This window comes from Haliotis rufescens, unplaced genomic scaffold, assembly GCF_023055435.1.
Source record: "Haliotis rufescens isolate VD_foot unplaced genomic scaffold, xgHalRufe1.0.p SCAF_2, whole genome shotgun sequence".
NCBI classification, from domain to species: Eukaryota; Metazoa; Mollusca; class Gastropoda; order Lepetellida; family Haliotidae; genus Haliotis; species Haliotis rufescens.
In genome coordinates this window covers 58,685,146-58,701,518 of record NW_025963890.1, presented here as the reverse complement: position 1 = coordinate 58,701,518, position 16,373 = coordinate 58,685,146, and the positions used below count along the sequence as shown (strand labels likewise).

At 39.7% G+C, this 16,373-nt stretch overlaps 2 protein-coding genes across 4 annotated transcripts in view; one reads left to right on the top strand and one right to left on the bottom strand.

The window, feature by feature from the left end:
• LOC124141783 (receptor-type tyrosine-protein phosphatase F-like) overlaps nucleotides 1-16,373 on the bottom strand; it is a 76,700-nt gene that overhangs the window by 39,915 nt on the left and 20,412 nt on the right. The gene's annotated exons all lie outside the window — the stretch shown is intronic.
• Nucleotides 6,768-14,679, top strand: LOC125382110 (platelet endothelial aggregation receptor 1-like). The gene is made up of 4 exons (XM_048400261.1): nucleotides 6,768-6,926; nucleotides 8,389-8,448; nucleotides 13,386-13,800; nucleotides 14,420-14,679. The coding sequence occupies exons 2-4, from the start codon at nucleotides 8,394-8,396 to the stop codon at nucleotides 14,499-14,501; spliced, it is 552 nt and encodes a 183-aa protein (XP_048256218.1). The 5' UTR covers nucleotides 6,768-6,926; nucleotides 8,389-8,393; the 3' UTR covers nucleotides 14,502-14,679.

The following is a 16,373-nucleotide window of genomic DNA, read 5'->3' as shown; positions in this document are numbered from 1 at the left end:
CTACTCCCCCTACACACACACACAAACACAAACACACACACACACACACAAACCTCCCGCCCCCCTCAATTCTTCCCGCCCTACTCCCCTACTCCCCTACACACACACACACACACACACACACACACACACACACACACACACACACACACACACACACACACACACACACACACACACACACACACACACACACACACACACACACACACACACTCCTCCCGCCTGCCTCAATTCTTCCATCCCCATTTGTATAACATTTGGTTTGTTATCTAATCCATATACTAATGAATGTTTTGTATTGAATGTATGCTGGCGTTTAAGAAAGCACTGTTCGAATCAAATCAGTCTGTTATTTAGATTAACACACCAGTGATGACTTGGTATATATCCGCTCCTTTCTATCAAAACTCCGTACTGTTATTCCTTCGCTTCCAACGTTTCTTATGTTTGAAGTAACGCCCCTAACCTTTACTAGTGTAATCTTAGGTATATATATATATATTAATATTCAATATGTTAATGCTTTAAAATTAAGTGAGTGGGTGAGTGAGTTGGGTTTAACGCCGCTTTTAAGAGTATTCCAGTTATATCGCGGCGTGTCAGCTTAATGTGGGAGGAAAGCCCGAAGTGATGCAGGTCTTAGACGTTTACCACTTCGGTGAAACCCAGGGGCACGGGTATGGTGCTGACACACCTAGAAACATAATCGGGGCGAACCGGGATTCGAACTCACAGTCATAGGTTTCTGGCGTGCCGAAGGGTCGCAACCCTGCACAGCGAATCGCAGCGCCTTAGACGACTGGACCACCCGCGTTCCCCTTTAAAATTAAGTGTAATATCGGTAATGTACTACTGCATATTGTATTAAACAATATTGTATAAAAGTATAAGATAAGTAAAAAGAGCCCAATCTCTGTTGTCTTGGCAACATACTACTTGGATCAATAAAGGTTATTAAATAATGTAATTAATCCATATGCAAGTATGTATTTCATGACTCATAAACTCCCAATTGTCCTGATGCTTTTTTGTAATTAGTTATGATTGACTGACTTATTTATTCCTATCTTTATATCTTTATCTTTATTTATCCCTGCAAGAGGTATTTCAGCCCATGTACATCAATTTAAGAAGAAAATTGGTAGACTATCTGGTATTGTTCTACGGGGTATCAGGATGGGGAGTATTGTCCGTGTGGGGTCATGTGCGGATCCCCTCCACTTATCACACCACATACACACACGATGCAATAGTAGCACACCTGTTTACAGTACTGATGTATTTTCTACCCCTTTTGTGTTTTATGAGTGAGTGAGTGAGTGTGGTTTTACGCCGCTTTTAGCAATATTCCAGCAATATCACGGCGGGGGACACCAGAAATGGGCTTCACACATTGTACCCATGTCGGGAATCGAACCCGGGTCTTCGGCGTTACGAGCGAACGCTTGAACCACTAGGCTACCCGACAGCCCCATTTCCAAATATATACATGTGTATTTTGCAATCTTTCTTTGGGGTTTGATCCTGAGAGAGGAGTGATTAGGTCTTAGGATAATTTCACATTAAAGTTTGTCAGGATCAGGTCATTCTAGTGTGATTCTATCCTATTTTCTAGGACAGAATCACTCTCGAGTGAAATTTAAGGGGAGTGATCTAAATCTTGGCCCCCTTCCTCGGTGCGTCAAGGGAACGGTCAGTGTGAACATGAAAGGTTCTGTCAGCTGCCAGTGTGGGGTGAGGTGAAATTGGGTTTAACGTCGAGTTCAAGATTATTTCACTTACATGTGTGCTAGTACGTGTGCGCGCGCGTCCTTGCGTGCATGCGTGCGTGCGTGGCTTGTCCTGACTGATGCCGGTTTTATAGTGCTAGCCCACTGTATCAGTTTATCATGAATACCCCACTCAGACACAGAATACTGACTCCGAGCCGACCAGTCCTTGTTTTAGCCCCTTAATGCCGTGCGCCAGTAACAACAAGTACCATCTTTTAACGTCATTTGATATAACGCGGCCGTGGATTGAACCCCGGACCTTCCTCTCTCCGGACGGATGCTCTACCACTAGACCACGGAGGCGGTCGCTGCCCACGTGAGCTTAATTCAACCTCATTTAGCCTGCGGGACTGGTTAAAAACCAATATTAGCTTCATTTAATATACCTGAAGCTCACTCACTGAAACAGCATGTGATCCCATGTGGCCCTGTACCTGACCGTTGCATTGAAACAAACCTTGAACTTTTATGACGTTCTATATCTTTTTAAGTTTCTGGACTGGTGAAGTTGAAATTTGGCATGCGTGTTACTCCTGATGTAGACATCTTGGTATGTTCAAATCATTTGTTTGTTTACAATATTTCCTCGTGAACCAAAAGAACCACAAGACTTAGAAAGCTGAAACTTCTTATGAATGATCATGACACCAGGTTGATTATACGTAAGTCAATGCAACTTTTCAAGGCATCATAATCGGCAGTCAACTTCGGTGCCAGAGACAATGCTACAAAACTCTCTTTTCCTGAAACTCAGCATTGATGCTTGCCATCATTATAGGATTGAAGCCTCATAAAATCCACAAAATTTCATTTTGTTTGAAAATGTGTCTTTAGAAAAAATATTAAGAATTCGAATTGTTAAGCAAACTGTCTTCAGAAATCAATGAGCCAAGTGTGTACAATGATGTGAGTGTCAAGGACAATCAATTATGTCTTGTTAGAAATCACGACGCCAAAGATCAACTTTAAAAAGTATGTGATAAACATTTAGCATAAGGTATGAGGGTTGACTGATAATTTCTAAGCCTCACAAAGAAGGAACTTACTTGATCACTGCACGTTCCTCAAGTTGGCCCCATTTCCAAAGGTCTGCCAATTTACTGATTTAAAAAATTTGCTCAACTGACTCAAGATTTTGTGGACGTACCTCTATGACATCAATGATACTCATCTGTCCACAATTACAGATTTCACTATCACGCTATTCGTTCTATGTGAGGTTCTTCCTTTTAACCAAGGCATCAGTCACATCGACTATGAAACTGTACCTTTGTCCACCCCCATCGTATCACCAATCACTTGAAGGAAACTACCACTTGCGTAAAAACGGAAAGCTCGTATCATCAGTTGTTGATCGACGTTTAGAGCATGGCTACATTGTGTAGGGCGCTCCAAATCTTCACTCAGTATATTGGCGATGTAGTTGATAGATTCCCGCCCAAATCTGTACCTATCACGAAGTTCACTGTCTGTGTAGTTCATTAATGCAAAATTTACAGCTCGGAATCACTTCTGTTGTCTCGCATTAACCACTGGAACCATGTAAGCGGCGCTAGGCCTAACCATGAACGCCATTTTGTTTCAAAGATAACCAAGGTGTTAAGTATTAACGGAGGTCGGGAGGTGTGTTAACTTTAACGGGTGTTTAACCAGTCGTTAAAGATAACCATGCTTTGGGAAACAACATAACCATTTGGTTAAATTTAACGGAGAGTTAACACTGACTTAACGGCTGGTTAACAGTTAACCGGGTTTTGAACAACCGGGCCCAGAACGTTTCAATCAACCCGCGTATACTTGTCCAAAGAGACGACTTAAATAATCGGGTGGTGAAACTCGTTGAGTTGGTTGATGACGTGTCACCGTACACAGGAGAGCGTGGATCGTTGATCACAATATCAATCATTGGACTAGCCTAGACTAAGCAATGCATAGATCGCCGTCATATATAGCTGGAATATTGCGGAGTGCAGTGTTTAACACACGCGCGCACACACATACACAAGCACGCACGCACGCACGCACGCACGCACGCAAGCACGCACACACACACACACACACACACACACACATTCATATACATTGATTAAATGTTTGTAATCGGGGTCTGTGTTCATTTCTTGTTTCTTTATCATGTTATCATGTGTGTAAAGTGTCGGAATCAAAGCAGTAACCTTGGATATAAGTCAAGAATTGTTATTTTGTATTTTATTGTTGCTAATATATTCGTTGGGATCACCTATGAGTATTTAGCAATAATTATTTTAGAAATCAAAGAACGGATTCTTAATGGGAACAAGTTTTCTCAAGAACTATTTAAGTTGAGAAATGAAATTTTACACACTGAATTTTACGTTACTGGTCACGATCTGAAATGGATTTTTAAAATTGGAGTCGTAAATTCATTATTTACGGAGTTGTGGCCGCTGGTCCGAGATTTTCAACTTGGACCATACTGCCTGAAATGGGACATGTTTTCTCAGAAACTACTGCACGAGGTTTGCATGCCTCTCAGAGATACCTGCCAAGACTGAGCTGAAGAATGTGTGCCATAATTTTTTTTTCTCAGGGCTACGGCACTTGTGCAATTGTTATTTCAAAAATGTTCTAAAATGTCCCACCGACCATGACTGAGACGAAAGACGTGGTATCATCGTCAAATCGGCTGTTTCAACCAGAGGTTTTTAATGTGATATGATATCCCTGATTGACCAATCGGAATCGAGTATATCCCACATTCGTTGTTAATTAATATAATATAATAATCATATCTAGTTGCATATGTAGCCGTCAGACCGCCTCCTCGAATACTTGGTGTGCCAGGCTGTTATTTTATACTGAAACCTGAAGGAAATAGAAAATCTCTCTCTCTCTCTCTCTCTCTCTCTCTCTCTCTCTCTCTCTCTCTCTCTCTCTCTCTCATATACAGTAAACTACGGTTATAACGAACACGCTTATAACGAACTGACGGATATAACGAACTTACTTTTTGGTCCCGACTATTTGCTGTTGTTATACTGTATATATGCTTATAACGAACTACGGTTATAACGAACTAAAATTAATAGTCCCTTTGAGTTCGTTATAACCGTACTTTACTGTATATAAATTTGCGTGTTGCGTAAAACATTTTTTGACATTTCAACGGAGAGTTCATGAAATGTATGCAGTGTAGCATGTTTGTGAAAAATCTTAAATTCAGCAGGATGAGGATGAGGGTACTATCACCTTTACACAACCACCTGGTATCATCACTATTTGATAGTGATTCGTATAGATGCTATATATTGACGGAATCGTACAATGAACTATTAGCAGAGATTGCTTGTAATTAGGGGAAAGGTTCTGTCTCTTTAATTTAAACATGTAAACTGGAAAACGTTCTTTTATGAAAGATATAACTGTAAATTTAATAATGTTCAGTTTCATTTAAAACATGAACTATACTCTTATGCATACTTCTCATATATCGTATATTGTAATATTACACACACACACACACACACACACACACACACACACACACACACACACACACACATATATATATATATATATATATATATATATATATATATATATATATATATATATATATATATATATATAAATATAATATTACTATGACTGATGTATTCAACACAACACATACATAAATACGTACATGTTTTACAGTGTCTCATAAACATGTTTCATTTTTTTCTTTGGCGTTACTTGCGGTGTCAAACAACAAACAAACATCGAGACGGATTATTCTTTGGCGTAGACGTTTTATGTTTTACACATAGTTGTGCAGCAGTTACACACACTCTTTTGACAAACACTGCGTCAGTGACGCCCTAGGGTTATGGTAACAACCATTGCTTGTGACAAAGTACGAATATGACAGGCCCATCCGATTAAAGGCAACACAAGTGTCAACGTGGTTACTCTATGCTCCTCGAGAAGGGACGATTGTGGTTAGAGTTTACCAAGTCAACCGTGAAAGTGATTAGCGTGTCTACCAGGTGCATTGCACTATAAGAACATATAATCATGTACTATGGACATTTACTATTAACGTGGTTTACTGGACGTTTGTCTCGTGGGTTAAGGAACGAGAAGATGCCACTTGTCAACTGAAACAATGGTCACACACGAAAAGGGAACATTTACTATTAATGAGGTTTAATTGGGCTAAGGAACGAGAAGATACCTTTGGTCAACTGAAAAAAAAAATTCCTCACAGTTACGCCACTCGGTCTGTAAAGGGAACAGGTCTGAAACAGCATGTATGGTTCATACAGAAATACCACACCGTTATCTTAATGCCACAAACAAGATTGTAGTAAGAAGAAATAGACAGAGAAATTACAAGGAAATACCTTATTAAATAAGAGCTCCCCATACTCACTCACGTACCCAATTATTATACATTATATATTTTTGAAATATGAAATAAAGTAAAACGCATATGATAAAAGGTGTCTCGCATTATTGTTTATTTCACCACTCACCTGCTGATGATGTAGGTTCAGCCAATAGGCATTTAAAACGTAACTACTATCCCCTATATATAGACTGTGTCAGTAACCAGTCGGATGCCACTACACCTAGCGTGCTTTCCACGGATGAGCCTAGAAAAGTAACTCTTCATTATGTAAGGGGTGCGTGGAGCAGAGAGGGACAGAGTCACACACATCACCTTAATCAAATTACGGTATCATAAGTACAAAGATGGGATAGGGGCACCAATGTGAAATGTCACATAACCTTTGCTGATCGGAAGTTACAGGAACGGACCGGACATGTTCAGAAAAAAAACATGCCTCAAACTCATGGAAAGTTACCAGTGTTTATGGTACAAGCAAGGGCGTTTTCAAAAGGGTAGGGTCCTTTCTTTGGCGTTCGCATGCACAGCGGTGTCTTTCGACAGCGGTTAAACTTTGACCTATTTTTGGGGAGAGTTTTACATTTCTTAAAACTTCCGCAAACAATGATGCCATTCTTCGGGGAAAACCATGATCAGTTTAGACCAATATAGATTTCCTGTCTCTGACAACGTTAACCGTACACGGAATCAGTCACTGATTGACAGTACAAACATGTTGTTGGTGTCTTAACTTTGCTCGACTTTTGTTACCTGCTGTCTGTGTGAGATATCACCATAAGGTAAGGAGCGGTCTTCTTGGGGACAGTTGGTATTTGACGACGGGTGGGCTGTGGGGAGTGAGGGGTTGGGTGTGTAACTGATTCGCTGGGCGTCCTGCAAAATCTGTATGCTTGTACACAGGAAACATGTGCGTGTGTACACTGATGTTAAATTGATAGTACATACGCTATAATGTTTTAAATATGAAATTATTTTGTGGTACCAAAGCAAATGACAACTTATAGACAACTTCGCGGAGTATGGTTGAACACAATCACATTATTTGTTCGAGGTATTTCTGATAACTTGAGGGGGCACGGATGGCCCAGTCGTCTAAGGCGCTGCGATTCGCTGTGCAGAGTTGCGTCCCTTGGGCACGCCAGAAACCTATGATTGTGGGTTCGAATCCCGGTTCGCCCCGATTATGTTTCTAGGTTTGTCAGCACCATACCCGTGCCCGTGGGTTTCACCGAAGTGGTAAACGTCTAAGACCTGCATCGCTTCGGGCTTTCCTCCCACATTAAGCTGACACGCCGCGATATAACTGGAATACTGTTAAAAGCGGCGTTAAACCCAACTCACTCACCCACTCACTGTTGACATAATTTCAGTGACATCGCGGAGTGTCATTATAAAGCATTAACATATTGAATATTAATATATATATACCTAAGATTACACTAGTAAAGGTTAGGGGCGTTACATCAAACATAAGAAACGTTGGAAGCGAAGGAATAACAGTACGGAGTTTTGATAGAAAGGAGCTGATATATACCAAGTCATCACTGGTGTGTTAAAAGCGGCTTTAAACCCAACTCACTCACTCACTCTGAAAACTTGGAAATCCCAGAACATTCGCCTGGCAACGCGGCTGGGACAAGTCACTCTCCAGATACAGATGGGAACACTTGAACATTCACAGCGAAAGCATATTTAGGCAATATTGACAAAGAATAGCTTATCAACGTGTTAACATCAACCAGTATTTGAATAACACAAGTTAAAATAACAGTACGTGAGTATGGTTTAACGCCGCTTTTAGCAATATTCCAGCAGCAATATCACGGCGGGGGACAGCTTCACACATTGTACCCCTTAGAAAAATCAAACCCGGGCCTTCGGCTTGACGGGCGCCCGTTGTAACCACTAAGCTACCCCACCGCCAGGTAACGTAATACATATTTTATTCCGAGACGTGGAACACATTTAGGTGTTCCACAACTGTAGCATACATTCTATTTTCTAAATTATCATTCCTTTCACTTTCAGATCGCGATAGGGGTACAAGTACACCTCTGTTGTTGTAGATTACTCTAAGTAGATTTCGTCCTTGGAAAAATGACCTCCACATCACCACCCGACCCACACGCAACAATTGTTGCATCGTGTGAATTGTTTTGTTAAAGTAAGAAGTTAGGGGTTATATAATTCTCCATATAGATTAACGATGTATTATACATAAACGTATGTTGCCTTTACCAGAGACAATGCAGTTGATGTTGTGTTGCTGTTCCCTGTGGCTGATCATCGTCCATGGATCAGGTAACACAAATATTATATTTACAATCATTTTAGACTTTCCTCATTTCCTATGTTATAACGGTATATACCCGGAGCATTTTGTTTGTTTCTTTGTTTCTTTGTTGTTTAAACGCCGCACTCAGCACTATTCCAGCTGTTTGACGGCGGTCTGAAAATAATCGAGTCTGGACCAGACAATCCAGTGATTGACATCATGAGCATCGATCTACGCAATTGGGATACGATAGCATGCATCAACCAAGTCAGCTACCCTGACCACCCGATCCCTTTAGTCACCTCTTACGACAAGCATGGGTTGCTAACCTGGAATCTGCACGGGACTAGATCATTCTGACAAAGAATAAGAGATCTTCGGTAACAATACTTATGGGTTATTTTAACAACACATATCTGATTGAAAACATAATTAATGTAGACGCTGACACGCAATGTCACACAGTACATTGTCAAATATATTGAAGCAAAGGACAAGTTCAAGAAATGTTGTAAAGAGAAGAAAATCGCTCATGAGAAGATAATAGCTTCGGATATTTCTGAGGCCGCTGTAGGTAAAGACTGTAAAACATTTTGGACAGCATTGAAACATGCTCTCGGCAAACATTCTTCGAACTCAAACATTTCTCCAGACAAATGGTTGTCGTATTTCAAAAATTTATTGAATCCGGAATTAAGTGTAACATGTGAATCCGGGACTATAGTTACAGACTTCATTGAAAATCACACTTGTGAAAACTGCGAACACTTCCCATTTACTGATCAGTTGCTGCCAAGTGTTATCACAGATACAGAGATCGCTGATGCTATCTCAGGCTTAAAATAAGGCAAAAGTCCAGGCGAAGATGGTATTCCCAACTCCTTCTATAAACTGTCACAGCCATATTTTACACCGTACTTGAACATTTTATTCAATAAGATATTTGATACAGGAATATTTCCTGATAATTGGAATATAGGCATGATTATCCCGTTATATAAATCTGGAAATACGAAGGACACATCAAATTACAGAGGAATATCCCTTTTGAATACAACTGGCAAACTAGTTACTACAATACTAGAGAATAGGCTAAGATTATGGATGGAAATAAACAACTTGATATCTGAAGCGCAAGCCGGGTTCAGACAAGAATATTCAACTACGGACAACATTTTTACTTTGCAATCTCTTGTTACTGAATATTTCTCTAAACCAAAAGGAAGATTTTATGCTGCCTTCATAGACTTTAAAAAGGCCTTTGACTATGTCGACAGAAAAAAACTACTATATGCCCTACTCCAGAAAGGCTGTCATGGTAAAATGTATGTTATTCTTAAAAGTATGTTTAGCTCTGTGAAAGCATGTGTTAAAGAAGATTCTGGTAAAACAGGTTTTTTCGAAACAACGGTGGGTGTTAGATAGGGCTGTATGTTGAGCCCGATATTATTTATTTTCTTTATAAATGATCTTGTCACTGAAATGTCAAAATAGTATATTTGTTTCTCAAGATATTGAGGATTTGATGCTGTTGCTTTTTGCGGATGATGTTGTACTCTTTGCTTATAATGTTGTAAGTCTTCACTATTATTATTATTATTATTATTATTATTATTATTATTATTAATTTTAAAAACAGTTTCATATTATAAATATTCTGGGGGTAATATTTTCTTCTAGACTGATTTGGACGAAATCATGTGAGAACCTGGCAGCTGAGGCTGTTAAGGCATGCATCCCTGTTTATAAATTATTCCCAAAGAAAATCATTCTTATCATTCTCAACAGCTTGTAGAATATTTGATTATAAAATAAGTCCTATACTTTTATATGGTGCAGAAATTTGGGGGCTAAGGTATTTTGCATGTATAGAGAAAGTTCAAACTTCATATTTTAAATATTTTCTTGGTGTAGGTAAATATGCCTCAAACACAGCTATCTTAGGGGAAACTGGCCGCCACTATATGTTTGTCCAGAGTCAGATCAGAGCTATAAAATATTGGCTAAAATTATTGCACATGGGATCAAATAGATATCCTGTACAATGTTATTACTTCCTTAAAAAGCTAGATGAGAAAGGTCAGCACAGTTGGGTGACAGATCTTAAAATTGTTTATATGTTAATGGTTTGTCATGTCTGTGACTACCTAAATGTTGGTGATGTAAATATTTTTTTGTATGAATTTCAGTAAAGACTAAAAGATGTTGCCTCTCAAAATTGGTTTGCAAAATTGTCTGCTTCCAAATATTTATCTCATTATTCAAATGTTAAATCTTTGCTGAATGTAGAAAAATATATTGCTTCTTTGCAGGATAAATCTCTCAGAAGAACCTTTTGTAAATTTAGGATTAGCTTACAAAATTTTAATGTTCAGTTTCTACGTAAAACCCCCTCAGATAATGAAAAAAGTGTATGTAGATATTGTAACAAGGGTTGAATTGAAAATGAAGATCATGTCTTTTTCACTTGTGATTATTACCAGACTTTACGAAAACATTATATTACTCAACTACAGGATACGTATGACGGTTACCTGTCACTTCCAAATATTCTTAACTGCAAACATGTCGATGTAATAAAACTGACTTCTGTATACCTGTATAAGATATTTAAATTTAGAAAAACGTGACTAAATTTATATTGTACTGACACTGTAATATAGGCCATGTGGCCCACATAACCGAGTAAATCTGCTGTCTGTCTGTCTGTCTGTCAAATATAGAATCCTCAACCTCAATATTATAAGCTCCATAAGGAGTATTGAACACCGTAAACACGCAAAATATGAAACATACCTTGTCATAAAAAATGTTGATCGCAATACAAATATATGCTGAATACTATTATTGTGCATTTGGTACAGTGTTAGCCAAGGTGGTGTGTTTTCACTTCGTTCCTTTAAACACTGCTTACTTTGCGCTGAGAGTATATACATTGCATTCTGTGGCGTATATGCAAATAAAAGAGACATCAAAACCCTTTCCACATTCATAAGAAAAATTCAACACTGGGTATAATGGGATAAGAATTGAAAAGGAAATTCAATGTCAATTGTGACGAACCGTTTGATCAGTTAAGGTGAAAATATAATTGTTGTTATGCACATACACAATGAGCTTCTCTTGATCCGGAAGTATGGCATGCAATACACTGCTTGTATCAGCAAGTCGATAACACTAACTATGCATTGGTTAAAGTTGATTTAAATCTGCAAACTGGAATTTCATGTCTTTATGTATGTGTTTCTATTAACGCATAATAGCTCGTGGAATCATACGAACAGGTAGTTGCACGTGGTCGCGTGTGCTGCACACAAGGCATAGATCAGGCGAAGTTATTAATACAGCATTATTCAATTTCTTTATTCAACGTACTGAGGAGGCCACAGGCCTATAGTACAGTCATGATTACAGGAGCAATTGGCACAATCATATAATTTCCAAACTTGATTTTCTTTGTATAAAAGCATGATATATGTACATAGAAAGATTTCTTATGTTTCAATGTTGCTAGTTGCCATTAATAGTTTAAACTTAAATGTACAATGGTTCACATGAAAATAAAAGTTATTAGTAAAGCGACGGACACCTTTCCATCATCATAAAAACTATCCGCTGAAAGCCGTCCACTGTACGATCCCGACTGTGTCATATGAGCATGTGTTTACCTAGATACCTATCAAATAGTGATGATAGCAGGTGCTCGCGAAACAAATTCCAAATTTGACCCCTCAGTGAGCAACAATTATGTCAGATGCAACTCCCTATTTTGACTTGTACAATATCTTCCAATGTTTTTTTCAGGTGAACAACTCTCTTTCCCTTGCATGTGTTTGTGACCGGTGCGACCGGGGGGATTCATAGCCACATGCTAATGACGAGTTGGAATCGTACAATCGACTCGATACTTCTTATGAACATTGACAGTAGCGGGTGACCTCGCCTAGGTGAACACTACCAAGCTGACTGTCGTTAATTTCCCGATGAACGTCAGTATGTCACGTGATTACGTTGTCAATCTAGTGCGGAGACATACAGAACTACTTGAGGGGGGATTCCTCAATGTCTAAAAATAACATTAAAAATCATTAGGGAAAACTGACGACATCGATTCAGGCTATGAATGATGCGGGCTTTGAGGCCAGACAGATCATGTCGGGTCACTGAAATGAAGCGTCCATTCGAAGCTAAAACTGAGAATCCTCGATTTGCCAAAAGAAATCACTGAGCTCCACACTGTCGTGTATTGCTTCGGGAAATCCAACCGCGCCGCCTCAAGCGGTAATCCCTGTCATCATCAGCCGTAGTATGACTCAAACACACACCCAAAGTTCGCAGAACGTTAATATCAATCCATTTTTAGCATCAGCCTGGTCGGGATTTCTTTCCAACGCTAACTTTACTGGGTGCAACGTTTATTTCAAGCGAATAACATTGCCGTAGCCGCCATTTTCTGCCGTTTGTAAAACCAAGGGATGTCACTCCAAATGGAATGTTTGGGACGGATGACGTCACGACGTCACGACTCTCCGCGTTGATATAGTTCGCTTTAAATAATTGAAGTTTGGTGTTTAATGGATTGTTTTGTTATGATTTATGTATCTGTCAATATAAGGATTGAAGTTGTATGTGTATCATGGAATTTGCTCATGTAAGGCACTGTCTTCATCAGCTGATGAACGTCAACAAATACAACTTCAATCCTTAAATATGGAAAGGGTTTTGTTGCTGTTATCTATGAGGAAGCGCAGCATTTCTTTATAACCGTAGTTGGTTATAAGCATATATACAGCATAACTACAGCAAATAGTCTGGACCAAAAAAGTAAGTTTGTTATATCCGTCAGTTCGTTATAAGCGTGTTCGTTATAACCGTAGTTTACTGTATTTGTCATCAATAGCAAGTGTGTATTGAGTACAAATCCTTTTTTCTTGTACAATATTTGACATATTTCCTGTTTCAGTTGGTAACCGGACGTGTTCTGACCACTGTAGAGAATACCGTAAAGAACATAAATGTGACCCATCTAAAGGAGAGTGTATACATGGCTGCAATCGAGGACGGTGGGGACTTTCTTGTTCTAAGTCATGCAGCAATAACTGCCGTAATGAAACATGTAATCAGCAAACAGGAAGTTGCATGGGTTGCAAAAATGGCAAAACAGGTCGAACTTGCTCTATTGATTGTCCTCGTGGATGTCAAGACAATATCTGTGCCATAAAGGATCAGAAATGTGAGAACGGTTGCAAAACAGGCTACTGTGGGGAGAGATGTGCCACTCCCTGTTTCCATGTATCTGTTGGACTTATCACTGGTGCTGCGTTGGGATGTGTGCTAGTTCTGGTTGTAGTCCTTGTTCTCATCTGGGTGGTGCTGAGGTAGGTAGTAGGCGTTTGTCTATTATTACTCTGCTTCATGTTTTAAAGGCTGACTGACTGACTGACTGAGTATGGTTTTACGCCGCTTTTAGAAATATTCCAGCAATATCACGGCGGGGGACACCAGAAATGGGCTTCACACATTGTACCCATGTCAGGAATCGAACCCGGGTCTTCGGCGTGACGAGCGAACGCTTTAACCACTAGGCTACCCGACCGCCCCTGTTTAAAAGGGATAGACTCTAAAAAATACCCAGTTTTCCATACTTGTAGTAAAAGGCCACTAGAGAGGTTCGGGTGGTCAGGGTTAGTGGCTGAATGAGTGTGGTCGTGCCAGTGGCGTAGATCATTGCCGATGCTTTCAGTCATTAGTCTGTCTGGTTCACATTCGATTATACACCAGTCACCATGGTATTGATGGAATATTCCTCATTGTTTCGTTTAACAACATTCATTCAATTTTAGACTGTTGTTTCGAGTTCATCCATCTCCTCATTACACATAGTGTATGTAGTTAGCATATAACAAGCAATAGCATTACAATGGTGACACGGTTAACGATCTTACACTGTGCAGGAATTACTTAAATAAACGATGTGTCCGTGCATATTTTTTTCAGACGGTCTTGGAGACAACATGATCCTCCTCAGTACAGCGTTGTGATGACAAGCCCATGTACCTACCAGAATGGCAGGATCTGAGGAGTTGTATGATATTAATAAGAAGATGAAAATTACACGTGCTTCAGGCGTTGAGGGTGTATTCATCCACGAACTATTTCGAGACCTATGAACCTTGGGGGGCATATTCGTGGTGAGGTGAGGTGAGGTGAGGTGAGGTGAGGTGAGGTGAAATGGGGTTTAACGTCGCGTCCAAGATTATTGCACTTATATAGCGACGTGCATGCACGTGTGTGTGTGTAGCTGCTTGTACTAGACCGGACTGATGCCGATTTATAGTGCTAGCTCACTGTGATACCATGCAACAGTTTAACATGAATACCCCATTCAGACACAGTTTACTGCCTCCGAGTCGACCAGTGCTTGTTTTATCCCCTTAATGCCGAGCGCCAGACAGGGTAACAACAAGTACCATCTTTAAACGTATTTTGACCTTCCGCTCTCCGGGCGGACACTCTACCTCTAGACCACGGAGGCGGTCTGGGGGCATATTGGAGATGGCTCTGTCCTACCTGCTGGTTGGTTAGGGTGTGATAATCTTATGGTCAGTCTTTTGGATATTTATTTTTAAAACTTTGAGAACGTTAGTTGAGAACTGTTGTATATTCCGGTGGAAATAAGTGAGTGAAAAGTTGTTTCAGGCCACGGACAACAATGGATGAAAAAAATAAGCGACAAAATCATTTCCATACTTATAAGAAATATGAAAAATATGAAAGGCTTTTGCCTTAAACCCTGATCAAACACCTTAAGAGCAAATGTCGTGTGACGCCTTTTGAAATCTTCATAGAAAGAGCATGCTAAAGAAATGACCCAATTTTAGCAGGTTACAAGCATGACGTATCCTAAAAATGACATCGATCAACTTATATTAAATCTATCGAAATCAGACATTATATCATGATATTAAATGTAATCGTTTATGACTGGTCAATCAAGGATTTCAAATCCCAATTAAATTCCTTGTAGATGTCTGATAAAACAGACGAATGGTCCCCTGCACCTCAGCTGTGGCAAATATTTAGTGCAGCAACTTCTTTGTAAATCATAGTTAGTAGGCATGTTATGAGAAAATATAGGTAAATATAGGTACAAAAACCGAGTTATGAATACTTGTATATTAGCATGTGCGACCGTACAAAAGTGTATCAAAATGTCAGGGACACCAGAGAGCTTGAAATTGACATGTTTCTTGCTGAGATGCCCGTGAGGTGCATTTGGGTAGCCCAGTGGTCAAAGCGTGAACTCGCCTGTCATGCCGAAGACCCGGGTTCGATTCCGTACATGGGTACATGTGTAAAGCTCATATCTGGTGTGATATTGCTGGAAGTGGCGTAAAACCATAGTCACTCACTCACCCAACAATTTCTTCAGGGTTCATTTCTTGTTTGCGTTAAGGTAGTCGAACTACACATTTTAGTTACCTTTATGCATGCGAGTATAATGTTTTGATGAAAACTGAAAGACACCTTCCAATCTGCTGGTAATGCGTATAAGTATCTGGTCATGACACCAATACAAATAAAATGTTGTTTATGTCAACGACTGTTAGCTTTAAAATCAGAGAGAGAGAGAGGGAGAGAGACTGACACACAGAGAGAGGGAGAGAGAGAGAGTCTTATGAGCTTAGTTATTGTCTTTAGATGAACATATCAAAGTGTTCCACCATGAGAACACCAAGTTCTATATATTACAGTGTGAGTTGGGTAGCCTAGTGCTTAAAGCGTTCGCTCGTCACGCCTTAAGCCTGAGATCGATTCTCCACATGGGTACAATGTGTGAAGCCCATTTCTGGTGTCCCCCGATGTGATATAGCTGGAATATTGATAAATGTGGCACAAAACCCAACTCACTCACATGCTCCATATAGTACGCCAGTGTCTGATAAGTCCT

Bases quoted from the DNA above. Each gene is read 5' to 3' on its own strand.
- LOC125382110 (XM_048400261.1), top strand. From the start codon at position 8,394: ATGCAGTTGATGTTGTGTTGCTGTTCCCTGTGGCTGATCATCGTCCAT. The intron at 8,449-13,385 runs GTAACACAAATA...TTCCTGTTTCAG, and splicing joins GATCATCGTCCATGGATCAG to TTGGTAACCGGACGTGTTCT. The intron at 13,801-14,419 runs GTAGGTAGTAGG...TATTTTTTTCAG, and splicing joins CTCATCTGGGTGGTGCTGAG to ACGGTCTTGGAGACAACATG.